The sequence below is a fragment of the Anguilla rostrata genome, chromosome 18 (assembly GCF_018555375.3).
Source record: "Anguilla rostrata isolate EN2019 chromosome 18, ASM1855537v3, whole genome shotgun sequence".
Classification (NCBI taxonomy): domain Eukaryota; kingdom Metazoa; phylum Chordata; class Actinopteri; order Anguilliformes; family Anguillidae; genus Anguilla; species Anguilla rostrata.
This window is the reverse complement of record NC_057950.1, coordinates 5,393,458-5,408,321: the sequence shown is the minus strand read 5'-3', so window position 1 is coordinate 5,408,321 and position 14,864 is coordinate 5,393,458. Positions and strand designations below refer to the sequence as shown.

The 14,864-nt window shown below is 48.0% G+C and overlaps 1 protein-coding gene across 6 annotated transcripts in view; it reads left to right on the top strand.

Annotated features, from left to right (window-relative positions):
* Window positions 1-1,094: 1,094 nt before the first annotated feature.
* Window positions 1,095-14,864, top strand: part of LOC135245122 (cullin-9) — a 48,333-nt gene continuing 34,563 nt past the window's right edge. For 3 of the 6 annotated variants that reach the window (XM_064317968.1, XM_064317965.1, XM_064317967.1), the window contains exons 1-4: window positions 1,095-1,289; window positions 4,990-5,643; window positions 13,031-13,185; window positions 13,612-14,199. In XM_064317968.1, coding sequence (XP_064174038.1) covers window positions 4,995-5,643; window positions 13,031-13,185; window positions 13,612-14,199 — 1,392 coding nt within the window. In that variant the 5' untranslated portion in view covers window positions 1,095-1,289; window positions 4,990-4,994. The remainder of the gene's footprint in view (window positions 1,290-4,989; window positions 5,644-13,030; window positions 13,186-13,611; window positions 14,200-14,864) is intronic. The other 3 variants (XM_064317970.1, XM_064317969.1, XM_064317964.1) reach the window with 1 other exon arrangement.

Genomic DNA, 14,864 nt, shown 5'->3' with positions numbered 1-14,864 from the left:
TTAGAATAATGCTTTTGACTTGTATAACCTGAAATCACCATGAATAAATATCACAAATGCCAAATTAAAAAAATATGTTAATTTTATTCCTGAGAGAAGCCAAAAATAAAACATCTGGGGGCATGTGGTACTGGGTGTTATGACCAGAACCTATTCTTAGGGCTGGACTAGATAAAGCATGTTGCACTTCAAATATGAGCAAGAAAGAAATGAAATTATATTTCTCACAACCTGCTTGTGCTGCATGTCTATTACAAATGGAATAGAACTTCTGTGCCATTTGTAATAGCAACAATCATAATGATAATTACCATAATAATTTCACATTTATTATGTGCCAAAAAGGAAAGAGGAGTTGGCGGAAGTGGATGTTGATTTTTTACAATAAATAGTAAATGAATGACGGTTTACAGTATATGTTGGAATAGATGAATAGTCCAGTCCTGATGAGTTCTAATCATCAGGATTATATTAGCGATAGTATTATATGTATATGTACATTGATGACCTTCCAGAATTACATTCAGCAGATGCTCTTACCCAGAGAACCTTACCATGTCAGAGGATATTTTGCATCCACCTGAGTTATACAAACAATGTTTGCAGACCACTGGGTGCATGTGAAACATCATTAAAATATTACAAGTTTACTTATGTCAACCTTAATACAAATACAAAATATAACACAAATCAAATACATAATTATACTTTATTAAGCATGTGATACAGTCATATAACTAACATTCATATAAAACCATAAAGAACGCTATAGAGATCGTAAATCCTTCTTGTCCTTACATAAATAAAGGTGCAAAATAAAATCTAAGATGATTTTTTTTTTATAGTCATAAGATTATTATGACTGAAGAATTATAAGTCCTGCAATGACATCATGCCAGGATGAAGACCCTTGTCTCAGGCCGACCAACGATTTGACTCCCTCAATTTTTATTAATAAAATATTTATTTTGTAGCTCAAATAAAGCAATTTCGACCGATCAATTCGAACAAGAGAGGATGGGCTTGTCATTTTTTAAAATTATACCTCCAACACTCTAGGTGGCAGCTGCGTGCTACCTAAGGATAGTCTCCTATGATAAACCTTTAACGCCAGAAGAAGAAAACGGAAACCTGCCAACCTGCCTGCTTGTCAGGGTAGGTTCAACTTGTACCACTCAGAGGCAGCGAAAATATTTCCAGGCTGGGAAACGATACTTTACTACGAAGACGGAAACTCCATCGATTGAGGGGGAAAAAATTGAAAAAGAGGAGACCCTGTAACACTGGAGGTGGGTAAAACGTTGCTTCTGTAAATCTAGGGGTGTTGCCAGGCCGCGCCGACTCTCCGGCGTCTCTAGTTAACAGGCTAGCTAGATGAAGAAAGGCGCAGGCGAACAGTTACTTCTGTAGGGGTTCAGGTATAAACAAGGCCGTGTTTAAAAAAAAATGTAACTGTAGTGTCATTACAACTTTGTGAACTTCGCTATTCAAATCTGGCAGGTTTATTTACTAGCCAGGTTTAGAGAACTTGAGCTGACTCACTACTCTTCTGATGCAATAAGAGATGGAATAAGGGCAAGCCGTACTAGCCCCCTAGTTAGCTGTAGCGATGTTAGCTGTTAGCAGCTGAAGCTAATTAGCCTGGTATATGTGTTCAGCCAAGACAAGAGGCGCAAGCTGGATTGAATTCTGACAGTATGTTCGCCAACTACGTTAGCTACCCAGCTAACTAATAGGCATGATGTTTAATATTGCAGTGCGTCAACACGTGCGTAACATGGAGAGTCGTTAGCCAAATCAGCGAACGGGTTTAGTTTGGTTGCGAGCTAGACTAGCTGCGTGGCTTACAAGTTCAGCAGCGGCATATGTCACCTCCTTGGTGATTATAAACTACTGGACTATTTAGCTATCGATGGCTAGCAAAGCTGTAGTCTAACGTTAAACGCAATACGTTCAATTCGTGGCGTGATGGCTAGTTAGCTTGATAGCTGACTATGGTATATGCTATTACTTTGAGATAGTTAGGCTACCATAACGGACTCAGTTGGTGGCAAGGTACCGGCGATAATATTTAGGCTAGTAGTCTATAGCCGTCTGATGTCAAATCTGACAGTGTTAGAGTCTCGTCTCTTAAGTCTAGACTAGTCTAATGTCAACGTGGAAAATGGGACAGAGTGAATCAGGTTAGGCTAGTCCAGTCTAACGTTTTGCTAATTAAATCTTTATCTCGTGGCACGTGTAACTCTGTTAACGCATCAACAAACTACACTAGTTTAGCTAGTTAGCTCGCTAATTCATAATTTGTTTTCATTTCAGCGAGGGTAATTTAGCTAGCTAACGAAAAGCCGATTGTTTTATAATACTAGCTAGGTAGCTGCCGAGAGATGTTACTACAGTGAACGAGATACTTGGTGTCATTTAGACACATTAATGCTACTAGTGCTAATCTACCTAGCTAGCTAGCTACGAACTGTCACATTGTAGTTTTTAATCATAGTGGTGCTACTAGCTAACTATTTCAGTGTCACGACAGCAATTGTTTGCTTATTTAAATATCAGTTTGCTAAGTACTTTTTAATCTAAGGGGTGCCAACTTAATCACCATCTCAATTATTTGATATAATTTCTAAATTAGCTAACGTCAGCTGTCAGGGGTGACGCTTATTTCTGGTTTTGGCACCGAGGAATATGGCTCAGAACAGAAGCAAAAGTAGGTTGTTGTAGCAAGCCTACTTAGATCGCTTAGATCTGGACTAGATATCTAGTTGCACCAAAACTGGACAGACACATTATTTTGATATCTAAGTCTGTTAGGCTTAATATGTCAGGTTTAATCGGTACAAACAAATTTTCTGCTAAACGGAAGTGCAAGAATACTACGTGTCATTGCATTATTTGAATTATTTTCTGGGACACTTCTGGGCTTGCGTAGCTTGTCGGTTGAAACTGATATTCTAGAAAATCCAGTGGCTCCGTTTATTAAATAACTGACCAGTGTCAAACGATCTATATTATTTCACGGTGTTTAATATTAACTCTAAGATTATCTCTTTTTTTTTTTTTAAAGATAGTTTTCTGAAACTGCGCCCGTCTTAAACGGTTACTTTGCATTTATCTGGGTTCCTAATACGTTTCAGCTTTTGACTGCAGACTCTCTGTGACTTCGTAGTGGACTACGTTCTTGAGTTATTAGCGGTCTCCCATGTGTTTCTCTGTGTAAACCCACAAATTGAATTTAACTCTTGCTAACTCTGACTGCTTGAGATTACAATTGGGTTCAGCTCCTAAGTACTGACTTGACGTCTCAGAACCATCGCAAGCATGTTTTGGAATTGTAAGCATTGAACAGCTTTTATTGCTAACATGAAAAACAGCGGTAGCCTTGAGCTCCAAGCTTGATTCGGTCCAGTCTATTGTGACACCCTGCGGGAAACATCCTTTCACTTGCCTGCTTGGCTGACGACATCACAGAATTTGAGGACTTCCAGGAAATAGCTATGCTGTTTTGAAAACTTATCATTAATGTTTTATTGCTTGCCGTACACTTAGTGCTTTTGGTAATTTTGCACTTGATGTCTGGGAATTTCAACAGCCAAGACTGGCACTGTTGCTTCTATAACTAGGAGAAGCATGCTGACTTTCTGGTTTAAAAAAAAAGATAGGCTTCGTCTTGAAGCATTTCCTGGTTGCTGATTAGTTACATTCTGCTATCAGACAGTATTGAGGAACCAAGATGGAAAGGGTCTTAATGTTAATTATGTAAAGGACTGTCATAGTCTAGTTCTGTCCTTCAGCCTGACCCATTTTTTCATCCATTTTTCCCATACAGAAACAACTTCCATTTATCAATTTTAAAATTGGTGAATTGTTTGTCCCCACAAACTGGTCATATAACCAATGGCTTGATACTTCAGATATATATCTGTTTTGATTTGCATAGAGAGACATATAACTCCTAATGTAACTACTGCACCTCCTCAACAGTCTGTCTGATAAACCTTGTTTTTTCACCTATGGACAGTGTATGCTGCGAGTTGTCTTGTGTTCATGCTGCTGGACACCTCAGAGAAATGGATAAGTAACTGCTTTTTTTAGTGTACAACAGTCAGGGCTTCATTCTGAACAAGATGTTCAATTCTCTTCTAGGTCCCTGTAAGTTTTTAAAGGGAATTTTGGAACCAGGGCTTCCATGACTCTTGTTTTTCTCCCTCACATTGCACACTAGTTAATTCCAACCAAAGCGTGCAGCTATGTAAGTGTAATGATGTGTTGATTTATCTTTTGTACCCATTTATAATTTACACTGATATGGCCTGTGAGCACATTAAATCAGAAATACATTTGTGTGTCCCCGAGGATGAGTTTAGGGCGTTTGTTCAAGGACTTGCCAATCAGATGAGTTCTCTAAATTGATGCATTAATTTTCCTGCGGAGTGTACTCTGTTCTGTGGCAGTTCCTTTGACAAGGAATGAAAAGGATAATGGGATTGATACGTTTCTCCCACCATTGCACCAAAATGGCCAGTTAAGATTTATATCGAATTGCAGTGAGCCCGAGACTGTTACATTAGACTGTGTTTCCCTTGGACTGACCACGGAAGCACTCGTGATTGTGAACGCACGTTTTCAGCAACTTTAGCAGACTGGTGTGGTTGGATAAATAAAAAAACGTACATAGGGCACCTAATTATAGGCTATTTTATTGTTCTCCAATAGGTGTTGTGATCTTAATTTTCTCGTCGGTGACTGATCTAGCTGGCCGAATCGAGGTCAGCCTCGGCACCGTTAACGGCCCAGTTGCAGTCAGTGGTAGCTCGGTTGGGTTTCGGGCGTAAAGCCTCGTTTCCTCTTTGAGGGGTTAGGGTTAGGGTGTGCCCTGTCACTTGAAAGGGGCGGGTTTTTGACACGCTCTCTCTCTCTCTCTCTCTCTGTCTCTATCTCTGTCTCTCTCTCTGTCTCTGTCTCTCTCTCTCTCTCTCTCTCTCGCAGCGACCATGGTGGGCGAACGCCGTAATGGCAACCTGCTGGTGCAGCTGGGCCCCAAGCTGCAGGCCTACCCGGAGGAGCTGATTCGCCAGCGCCGCACGCACGACGGGCAGACGGAGTACCTGATTCGCTGGAGCCTGCTGACCGTGGACGACGGGGGCGGCTCCGGGGGCGGGACCAGCGAGGCGGGCGGCGGCGGCGGGGGCGGCGGCTCGGGCAGCGGGGGCTCTTCCTCCGGCGAGAGCAAGACGGAGAACATCCTGATGTGGATGTCCACGGAGGACGTCTACGCCAACTGCCCCACCCTGCTGGGCAAGCGCAAGACGGACGTCCAGCGGCCGCTGCAGGAGGAGCGGCCCAGCAGCGAGTTCCCGTCCGACGTCACCTTCGACGAGGTGGAGCTCTCCGACATGAAGGACGACGTGAAGAACCTGGTGCGCCGGGCGCGCAAGCAGATGACCAAGAAGAGCGACCTGGGCATCAGCATCACGCACACCATCCACGTGCTGAGCGCCTACGCCGGCATCGGCTCGCTGGTGGGCGTCTTCAAGGAGACGGGCGCCCTGGACCTGCTCATGGAGCTGCTCTGCAACAAGGAGCGGCAGACCCGCCGCAGCGCCGGGAAGATGCTCCGCGCCCTGGCCTCGCACGACGCCGGTAAGCTGGCTCTCTGGTTCTATCGCTGGCCTATCACGACGCAGGTAAAGGCTCTGTTTCTATCGCTGACCTATCACGACACAGGAAAATCCTGTCTGTGTTTATCGCTAGCCTATCACGACACGGGTTAGCTGGCTCTTTTTTTGTGTCACGGGCCTATCATGACACATAAATCCTGTCTGTGTTTATCGCTGGCCTATCATGACATGGGTAAGCTGGCTCTCTGTTTGTATCGCTGGCCTATCACGACACAGGTAAATCCTGTCTGTGTTTATCGCTGGCCTATCATGACATGGGTAAGCTGGCTCTCTGTTTGTATCGCTAGCCTATCACGACACGGGTAAAAGCTCTGTTTGTATCGGTAGCCTCTCTCAACACAGGTAAAGCCTTGGTTTCTATCACTGACCTATCACAACGCAGGTAAAGGCTCTTGCTCTCTGTAGCTGGCCTATCACAGTGCAGGCAAAAGCTCTAGCTTTCTGTAGCTGGCCTATCACAACGCAGGTAAAGGCTCTTGCTCTCTGTAGCTGGCCTATCACAGTGCAGGCAAAAGCTCTAGCTTTCTGTAGCTGGCCTATCACAATGCAGGTAAAGGCTCTTGCTCTCTGTAGCTGGCCTATCACAATGCAGGTAAAGGCTCTTGCTCTCTGTAGCTGGCCTATCACAACGCAGGTAAAGGCTCTTGCTCTCTGTAGCTGGCCTATCACAATGCAGGTAAAGGCTCTTGCTGTCTGTAGCTGGCCTTATCTGGAGAGAGGATCCTGTGGTGTTCACACATTCAGTACTAGAGGTCATTAGGAATGGCTTCTCTTGCCCCCTCTTATTGCTTCATAGCAAAGAGCAGTTTGAACTTTGAATCGTTGTTTTTTCTCTCTGGTTCTCCTAGCACAGTGTAGGCCAAGTAAAAGGGTAACTTCTTTATTTCTCTCTCTCCCTGTCTTCCTCCTCCTTCCTCTTTAAAGGATAAACTGTATTTGAAAAAAATGTTTTTATACTTGGACCCATTTTTCTGAACTGTTTGCTCCATGCTGATCGGTAACGATGATAATGTTGTCACATCTTTCTTTGTGGAGCTTTGGTCACCCTGAGAAGCGCTGCTCTCTGCTTCACAGTGCAGTGTAATGGGCCCACGCAAACGAAATGCTCATAAAATAACCTCCCTCAGAATAGTAACTGCGTAGCCTGAGGGAGACATTCATTTATGTAATTCCCCAGTCATTACCGGGCATTTGGTGTTTCAGCTGACAGACTGCTGTTCAGTGGAAGCAGACAACATTGTTCTCAGTGTGAACCACGGCAAGCAGAGAACTGTGAAGCATGCCGCCAAGGAAGTTACTGTAGTGAACGACCCTTACAACGCAACCCCCCCCCCCCCCACCCCGTGTGCATTAATACAGCCTGCTGACGTGCAAATTGGAGAGTTATTCTATAGTGCAAAATAGTATCAAAAATGAAGCTTTTATCTGGTGGAAAACCAGCTTTCGAAAGCATTTCGAGGCTTGCTTGTGTGGCCCCATTACACTGCGTGGCACAGCAGAGTGGAGCAGTTGTCCAGGTGTCCAAAGCTCTGCAAAAAAGAAAACTGCCAAAATTATCGTTAGTGGTCCACATGTTCGGAAAATGGGTCCAAGTCGGGGGTGGGGGGACCCAGAATTTAACCCTTTTTCCTTTCTCTTCCTTTCCCATTGCATCTCCATAAAGGGCATGTTGAAGTTATCCTCCCTTGGTTCTGTTGTGTCACCTCAGCCATGTTTTTGGTGTAGATGCCTTGACATCTCTCACGGATTTTCTGCAGTGCTGTGGTTCTCCCCAGCAGGGTGGCACACACATTCACCACAGTCTGTCTGACCTTTGCGCGTACTGCAGCTGTGGCTGTGGGCTTTTTCGAGGTGTACTCTGCCTCTGGAAATCTGTGCTCTCCGTTGTGGCCTCGTTGCTTCTTGTTTCGTGTGCTTCGCCAGTCATTCTGAGTCAGCAGGCGTCCAGTGGCTGACAGCACTTGTTTGTTGTTGCTGAAGTGAGTGTTGTTTATCAGTGGAAGTCTTGTGTTTCTTGCGGTAAATGTAGAGCTTTATTTTGGCCTGCCTGCGCGCATCATTATGTCCTATAAGTACAGTATCACAGAACTGTACTTACTCAACAGGAAAGCAGGCAGGCTAAATTACTGACTAGCTGTTCCTCTGTTACTCAGACACACTTTCCCCCTTAGACTTCTGCTTTCTGTGTGCTGTTTACCAACCCTTTTTACAGGCCAGTTTCCAGATAAGCTCAGAGACAACGCAGAGGCCAAGCAGGGTTGAAGTACTGCAGGCTCATTGATCTGCAGTGCTTAAGCTTGTTGTTTCGGTGTTTGCGGTTTCTCATGAAACAACTCAAACTGTGGGGCAAAAAATATTGCTCTGAGCAGCCAAAGAAGAGATCAGAGAACACGTGCATCCATAACTGAACACCTGCAGGCACACAGGTTTGGTTAAGGCACTCAGAACGTGCTTCTGACAGAAAGGGCGTGTGCAGCCTCTGCCTGCATGCAGGTTATATCGTTCTTTGGACGAGTGGGGCGTCTCAGGCCTGGACCCTAGTATTGAGCGTTGTCGTCGGAGGTGACTAGGCCGTGGGTCTGCTGCAGATGTTCTCTGCTCTGGAGCTGGAACCAGTCTAGCACAGCCTGCTGCAGCCGAGGCCAGCGCGTCATTTGCATTCATTCGGGCGATTAGCAGGGCACTCTTATCCCGGGGAAAATTTGCACAGCTCACTTTTAATAACCTCCTAACGTGCCGTCCATCTCCAGAGCTGGATAGATAGCCCAGCGGTCCAGGTCACGTGTACAGCCTTGGGTTCTGCCACAGTGCACTAACTGAAGGGAGTGGTGTAGCATACTGGCTCCGCCTACCGTCCGTCTCCACCGGTTACTGTAGCAGGCTGAGCCTATAGGGGTCCTCGTAGCATATGGAGCCAATGGAGAACCACCCTCTAGTGTAACCAATGTAACGAGTGTTGGAAACTGATTCCATTTTCTTTAGAATTTTGGAAAAGCCTAGTTTTGTTCTGTAAAGAAATTGGCATGCTCTGCTGTCTCAATTAAAAAATTTCAGTGTTTTGGTCCTGAAGCATAAAGAGAAGTCAGCATTCGCAAAAAAAGTTGGCTGAACCGTCCACACAAGCAAATAATCTCATCGATCAGCCCGATTATTAATACAGTTCATATAAGTAATTTCATATAAGTGACACATCACAGCGATTCCATCAGACATTCCTTGGTTCAAAAGCCGCATAAAAAATAAAGTCAAAACAGTAACACCTTTTTACCAGAAAAAAAACACAGCATAAGAAATGCATATTCTCATAACTCCATACATAACCTTACAGTGCCCTCACAAAAACCTCAGTAAAATCCTGGCCTGAGTTTGGCTTTGTGTCTGTACTCTGTGTCCCAGGGTTGACTCCTCTCGGTGTGTTTAGTGTGGAAGGGCTGGTAGTGAATCACGCTGTTGTTGAATCTTGTCCACGGGACTCGGGGGGCGGGGACCGCCGTGGTGTGGGGCGTCGCTCACCCCAGCGTCCCGATCTCCGCTGAGTCATTTCCTCGTCTCTGAGTCACCGTACTCTTTCACCGGGGGCGACCTTCCCCCCCCCTTTTCTAGTGTGGTCCTGGGGCCCACCTGTTGCCTTGTTATCTGTGTCGTCATGGGGAAAATATCCCAGGCCGTCTCTTCCTTCTGTGCCCCAGCCGAAGTGCAAGCCCGATCTGTCCTTCTATGCAGCGTGCGATTGGGCAGGCGTATGCCGCCCATATGCGCCTCCTGATTGGAAGGCTCTCCTTCCCGCCCTGATTGGCTGCTGACCAGCTCTGGGCAGTGTTCTGTGTCCTTGCAGCACATGTCTGAAATTCTGGCCTGCCAGTGTGAGTCAGACCAGCTTGTTAGCAGGTGGCATAGCGACAGAATGGAGGAACTGGGCTGTGCGTTTATTTATTTATTTTTTTCTCCTGTATTTCATCTTGTAGCTCGGTTTGACGTTTATGCATACTAGTTACAGTGAGTTTTAAGAGCAGTGGTGAAATTTAACACGGTCTCGTCCTCTCCTGTTTATTGCGAATGTTTAGGTGAATTTGCAAGCTACTTCGCCCGGACGTTTACTACCGTACCTCGCTCTGGATGCTGTGTAATCGTGTGATGTAATGCAATGATGTGATGTTGTGTAATGACAAGGAAAAGTCTTTTCTCCACCATGCTGTGAAATGGCCGTTTTACTAGAAAATCAGTTGACATTGAGAGAGACATTCCTCAGACCGATGCTGCCAGCTAATTATCATTGTAGATTTACATCCATCACACACAATGAACCATCCAGGAGCCTTGTTATGAGGCATTAATGATAACACAATGCCAGTATTATATAAAACGGTAATAGTAATTGGATATTTTTGTCTTGCGTTCATTTTGGACGTGATGTCAAAAGTGCAATCGCTTTCCTTTTCAAATTAACAAACGGGAAAATAATAGTGTCGTTTTTTACGTAAAGAATGTAAAGTGTGTTTTATGTAAACCATTTAAATCACTTGAGCTTCTGGTCTGACACGGATTCCCTGTTCAAGTTGACTTCTCTTTGGCAGAAAATGCTCTGTTGTTGATTGCACAATAAATACGACTTCCTCTTATGTCCGGATTTAAAGAAAATACGTCCGTCGCATACAGTAAAATAACCGAGTAACTGGATTTAATCAAGAAAAACAAAGGATATGTTTGTTTTGCAAAATTTAATACTTTTGTATATATCAAAGCTCGCTTTGTGTTGTGGCAAACGGCCTGGCAGGCGGTCATGCGATTGGCTGCTGCGTCATCCAGGGAGGCGGGGCGTAGCGGGCGGGATTGTCTTGGTCTCAGATCAGCTTCTGCTTCTGACCGGGTGGGTGCCCGCGGTGTCCCCGCGGAAGCCGGTCACACAGCGCTGCGCCCCCTTGTGGTCTGCGTGGGCGTCGCTGGCGGACTGTGAAGGAGCAGCAGCCGCTCGGCCTGCTTCAGAGGAGAGCGTCTGCTCCACTGCTGACCTGCACAAGGCCCAACGTTGCAGGGCACGCGGGGGCAGTGCACACGCATGCAAGCAAGCTGCGTATTTCCACAAATAGCCGTTTACACAAAATCATTTTTCATTTTTCTGTGTGTATATTATAATGGAGAGAATGCACTACGCTGTCAGAATTGATCAGGTTCACGTTACGATACGACAAGAGTTGCGATTTTAAGGTGATGTGCTGCAAGTGAATTTTCAATTTCGCTAAGTGCTTAATTAAAATGCGCTAGGTTGCCCTAGCTTTGTGCAAGTTAATCAAACGATGTGTCATTTTGGTGGCTGCCCTGGACCTGGTGTGAAGTGGGAGGCCGGCCGTCCGGCCGTCTGTCTGTCTGTCTGTCTGTCTGTCTCTCCGTCCCACCTCCTTCCAGAGTGTCGTTTGTGGAGAGAAGTCGGCACAGCGTGACTGACCTCTGCAGAAACGGGAAGGCTGAGTGGTTCTGAGTCTCTGTGTGCTGTACGCTGTGGCTTTAACTGGGCCGGTCCTTCCTAACGAACTGAAGGCAGCTGAACCCATTACATTACAGGCGTTTAGCAGACGCTCGTATCCAGAGCGACTTACACAACATTATCACATACTATTTACACTGCATCCACTTATACAGCTGGATATATATACTGAAGCAATGCAGGTTAAGTACCTTGCTCAAGGGTAACAACGGCAGTGTCCTATCTGGGAATCGAACCTGTGACCTTTAGATTACAGACCAACTCCTTACTCATTATACTACACTGCTGCCCGACCTGTGGCATCGTTCACAGTGCCACATTCCCCCCTGCTTGGGGGATTTCGCGATCGTTACTGGGCTGCTCCCCCCCCCCCCCCTTCGTTGCCATGGCTACTGCGAGCCGATTGGCAGAGGGCTGCGGCAGGTACATGGGCCTCCAGTCATTCTCCCTCATTTGCATACAAGGGCTGGAGGGGGGTCTAGCCTGGGGGGGGCGTGGCTAATGAGACTGGTCTGACAAGAAGCAGAATCGGAAAGGTGTCATTAGGATGCCGATTTATAATGGCAGGCCAAGGAATTCCAGCCTCCGCAACCTGGCGGGTTTAAAATAAATAAATAAATAAATACAACGGTTGTCATTGGTTGTCCCAGGCAAACTGAAACAAACAAATGGGGCAAGCCTCGACTTGAGACTTGGACAGACCGTGTCTTAGAGGCGAGAGAAATGTTGGCAGTGCCATTTGGGGGGGACAACCAGCCTCTGTTCCTCAAGCTGAAATAAACATTTAAGCTGCTGTTTTTGTCTTGGTCACTATCGGTTATCGTTGCCAGAATTAGCTTTTTTCACTGCCGGGTATCGTATTGGTAGCATTTTGTTGTAGTCTCTCAGCAACCCTGCTGCGCACCAGTTCAGGCATGAATCGGCCTACTTTTGATCCAAATTGATTTTAATGCGTTCCCCCCCCCCCCCTAGTCCCCTCTGTATTTAAATTTTTAAATGTAGCTTACAGGGTTCATAGTGTCCACTATGAGCCCCTCGGAGAGCAGCCCCTGACCAGCGTGGTCGTGCTTTAGGATGCACCTCATCAGCCAGAGTTGTGACAGAGTGCTGACGCTGCGCAGCGGCACCGAAGGCCTGGCAGCTTCCCAGAGCCGCCGGGTACAGCCGCCTCAGCGTACAAGCCGTGCCCTCAAGTACCCTCAACACTCACTGCGCTTGAATAGCAATGATGCCGTCACTTGGCATAAGTTCCCCTTTGGATCCATCCATCCGTCCGTCTGTCCATCCAACCAGCCATTATCTATACTCGCTTATTCCTGGTCCCGGTTGCGGGGTGGGGTGGGGGGGGGGGGATGCTGGAGCCTATCCCAGCGTGTACTGGGCGAGAGGCAGGACCCCTTTGGACAAGAGTGGCCAATTCCATTCATGCACGGCTGGTGTCACCAATTGCACTGGCCAAATTGGCTGAATATACTTATGTTGGCTCAGCCATTGATTAGACCGAAATATGATATTTCGTGTTTGGTCCGAAACACAGTCGTCAGCCGCTGTTCATGAACTCATCAAGAAGCATAGCTAAAATATCAATTACATAAGAACTGGGATAGTTAAGTACTTCAGTGCAAATTTTGTCTCGAAATCCAGAAACGCATACAGCCCTCCTTGGACAGCCCTGCCTGTAGAATGTTGTTGCGACTCAGTAAAATGATTGACATTGGCTGTCGATATTGAAGGGTCAGTGCCGCTGCACTGGACCAGCAGAGCCCTGTAAAATGTGTGTGTATCCCGACCTGGATTTTTGCCTTCGTGGGGACGTGGGTAACACACAAGTGACCCGGGGGCCTTTCTGTCGTTCCTCTGTCCGCAGGGAGTCGAGCCTACGTCCTCCTGTCCCTCAGCCAGCAGGACGGGATCGAGCAGCACATGGACTTCGACAATCGCTACACGCTGCTGGAGCTGTTCGCCGAGACCACCTCCTCCGAGGAGCACGGCATCTCCTTCGAGGGGATCCACCTGCCCCAGGTGAGCGCCGCGCGTCGGCAGGCCGGGGAACGCCGTTTAGGGTCCGCTCTTCCGTTCGGCGTGCGTCGCACTTTAAAATGCTCTAACGCGTGCGTGTGAGGCGTGTGCAAGCTGTGCGTGTGTGTGAGGGATGCATGCGAGTGTGTGTGCACATGTGCGTGTGTGTGCGTATTACGTGTATATTATACAAATTTCTAATGGTAACATGAAGCCACTGTTTTACAGCTCCATTTAAAAACCTAATATGGCAATCAGCATTTTGTGTGTGAATGTCTCTGTGCTGTCATCATCTATAAAAAAAATTTCTGGTGCCACAGTGATCATTTAACAAGACTGCAGTTCGGCTTGTGTTGGTTAGAGGGGGTGAGTTTATTTTGCTCTGTGTCCCCACGTGCGGCTGAGTAACTGCAAAGCGCTGAATTGCAGATCCCGGGAAAGCTGCTGTTCTCTCTGGTGAAGCGCTACCTGTGCGTGACGTCCCTCATGGACAAGCTGAACACGGCCGGGGTGGAGTCCAGCTCCGAGCGGCAGGAGGGCGGCGGCGGCTCCTCCTCCTCCTCCTCGGGCTACTCCTCCTCCTCCTCCTCGGCCCTGGGGGCGGGCCACCAGACGGAGCAGTCCCGGGTGCAGCGGGAGTTCGAGTTCACCATGGCGATGGCCAACCTCATCTCGGAGCTGGTGCGCGTGATGGGCTGGGACCGCAACCGCCAGCCGCCGCAGGCCGGCTCCCTGATGTCCCCCGGGAGGGACGAGGGGCCCCGCCCCCTGCGCTCCATCTTCCAGCCCCGCTTCTCCGCCTCGCCCACCGTCATGGCCGCCGCCCCGCCCAAGCGGAAGGCGGCCAGCAGCTTCAAGACGCGCACCGACTTCGCCAGCCGCACCGCCTACGTGGAGTACGTGCAGGACAACCTGAAGAGCGGCATGCTGGTCCGCATGCTGGAGGACTACGAGGAGGTCAGCGCCGGCGACGAGGGGGACTTCCGATACAGCAACGACGGCTCGCCACCTGTGCAGGTACTGCCCCTCTACCTCACACAGGCACTGCCCCTCTACCTCACTGCCCCTCTACCTCACACAGGTACTGCCCCTCTACCGCACTGCCCCTCTACCTCACACAGGCACTGCCCCTCTACCTCACTGCCCCTCTACCTCACACAGGCACTGCCCCTCTACCTCACTGCCCCTCTACCTCACACAGGCACTGCCCCTCTACCTCACACAGGCACTGCCCCTCTACCTCACACAGGCACTGCCCCTCTACCTCACACAGGTACTGCCCCTCTACCTCACACAGGCACTGCCCCTCTACCTCACACAGGCACTGCCCCTCTACCTCACACAGGCACTGCCCCTCTACCTCACACAGGTACTGCCCCTCTACCTCACACAGGTACTGCCCTCTACCTCACCAGGCACTGCCCCTCTACCTCACACAGGCACTGCCCTCTACACTGCACTGCCCCTCTACCTCACACAGGCACTGCCCTCTACCTCACACAGAGCTACCAGGCACTGCCCTCTACCTCACCAGGCACTGCCTCTACTACGCTTAACACAGGCACTGCCCTCTACCTCACAAGGCACTGCCTATCATACAAGGCACTGCCCTTTAAGGATTTAAACTGCCTCTACCTCACACAGGCACTGCCCCTCTACCTCACACAGGCACTGCCCCTCTA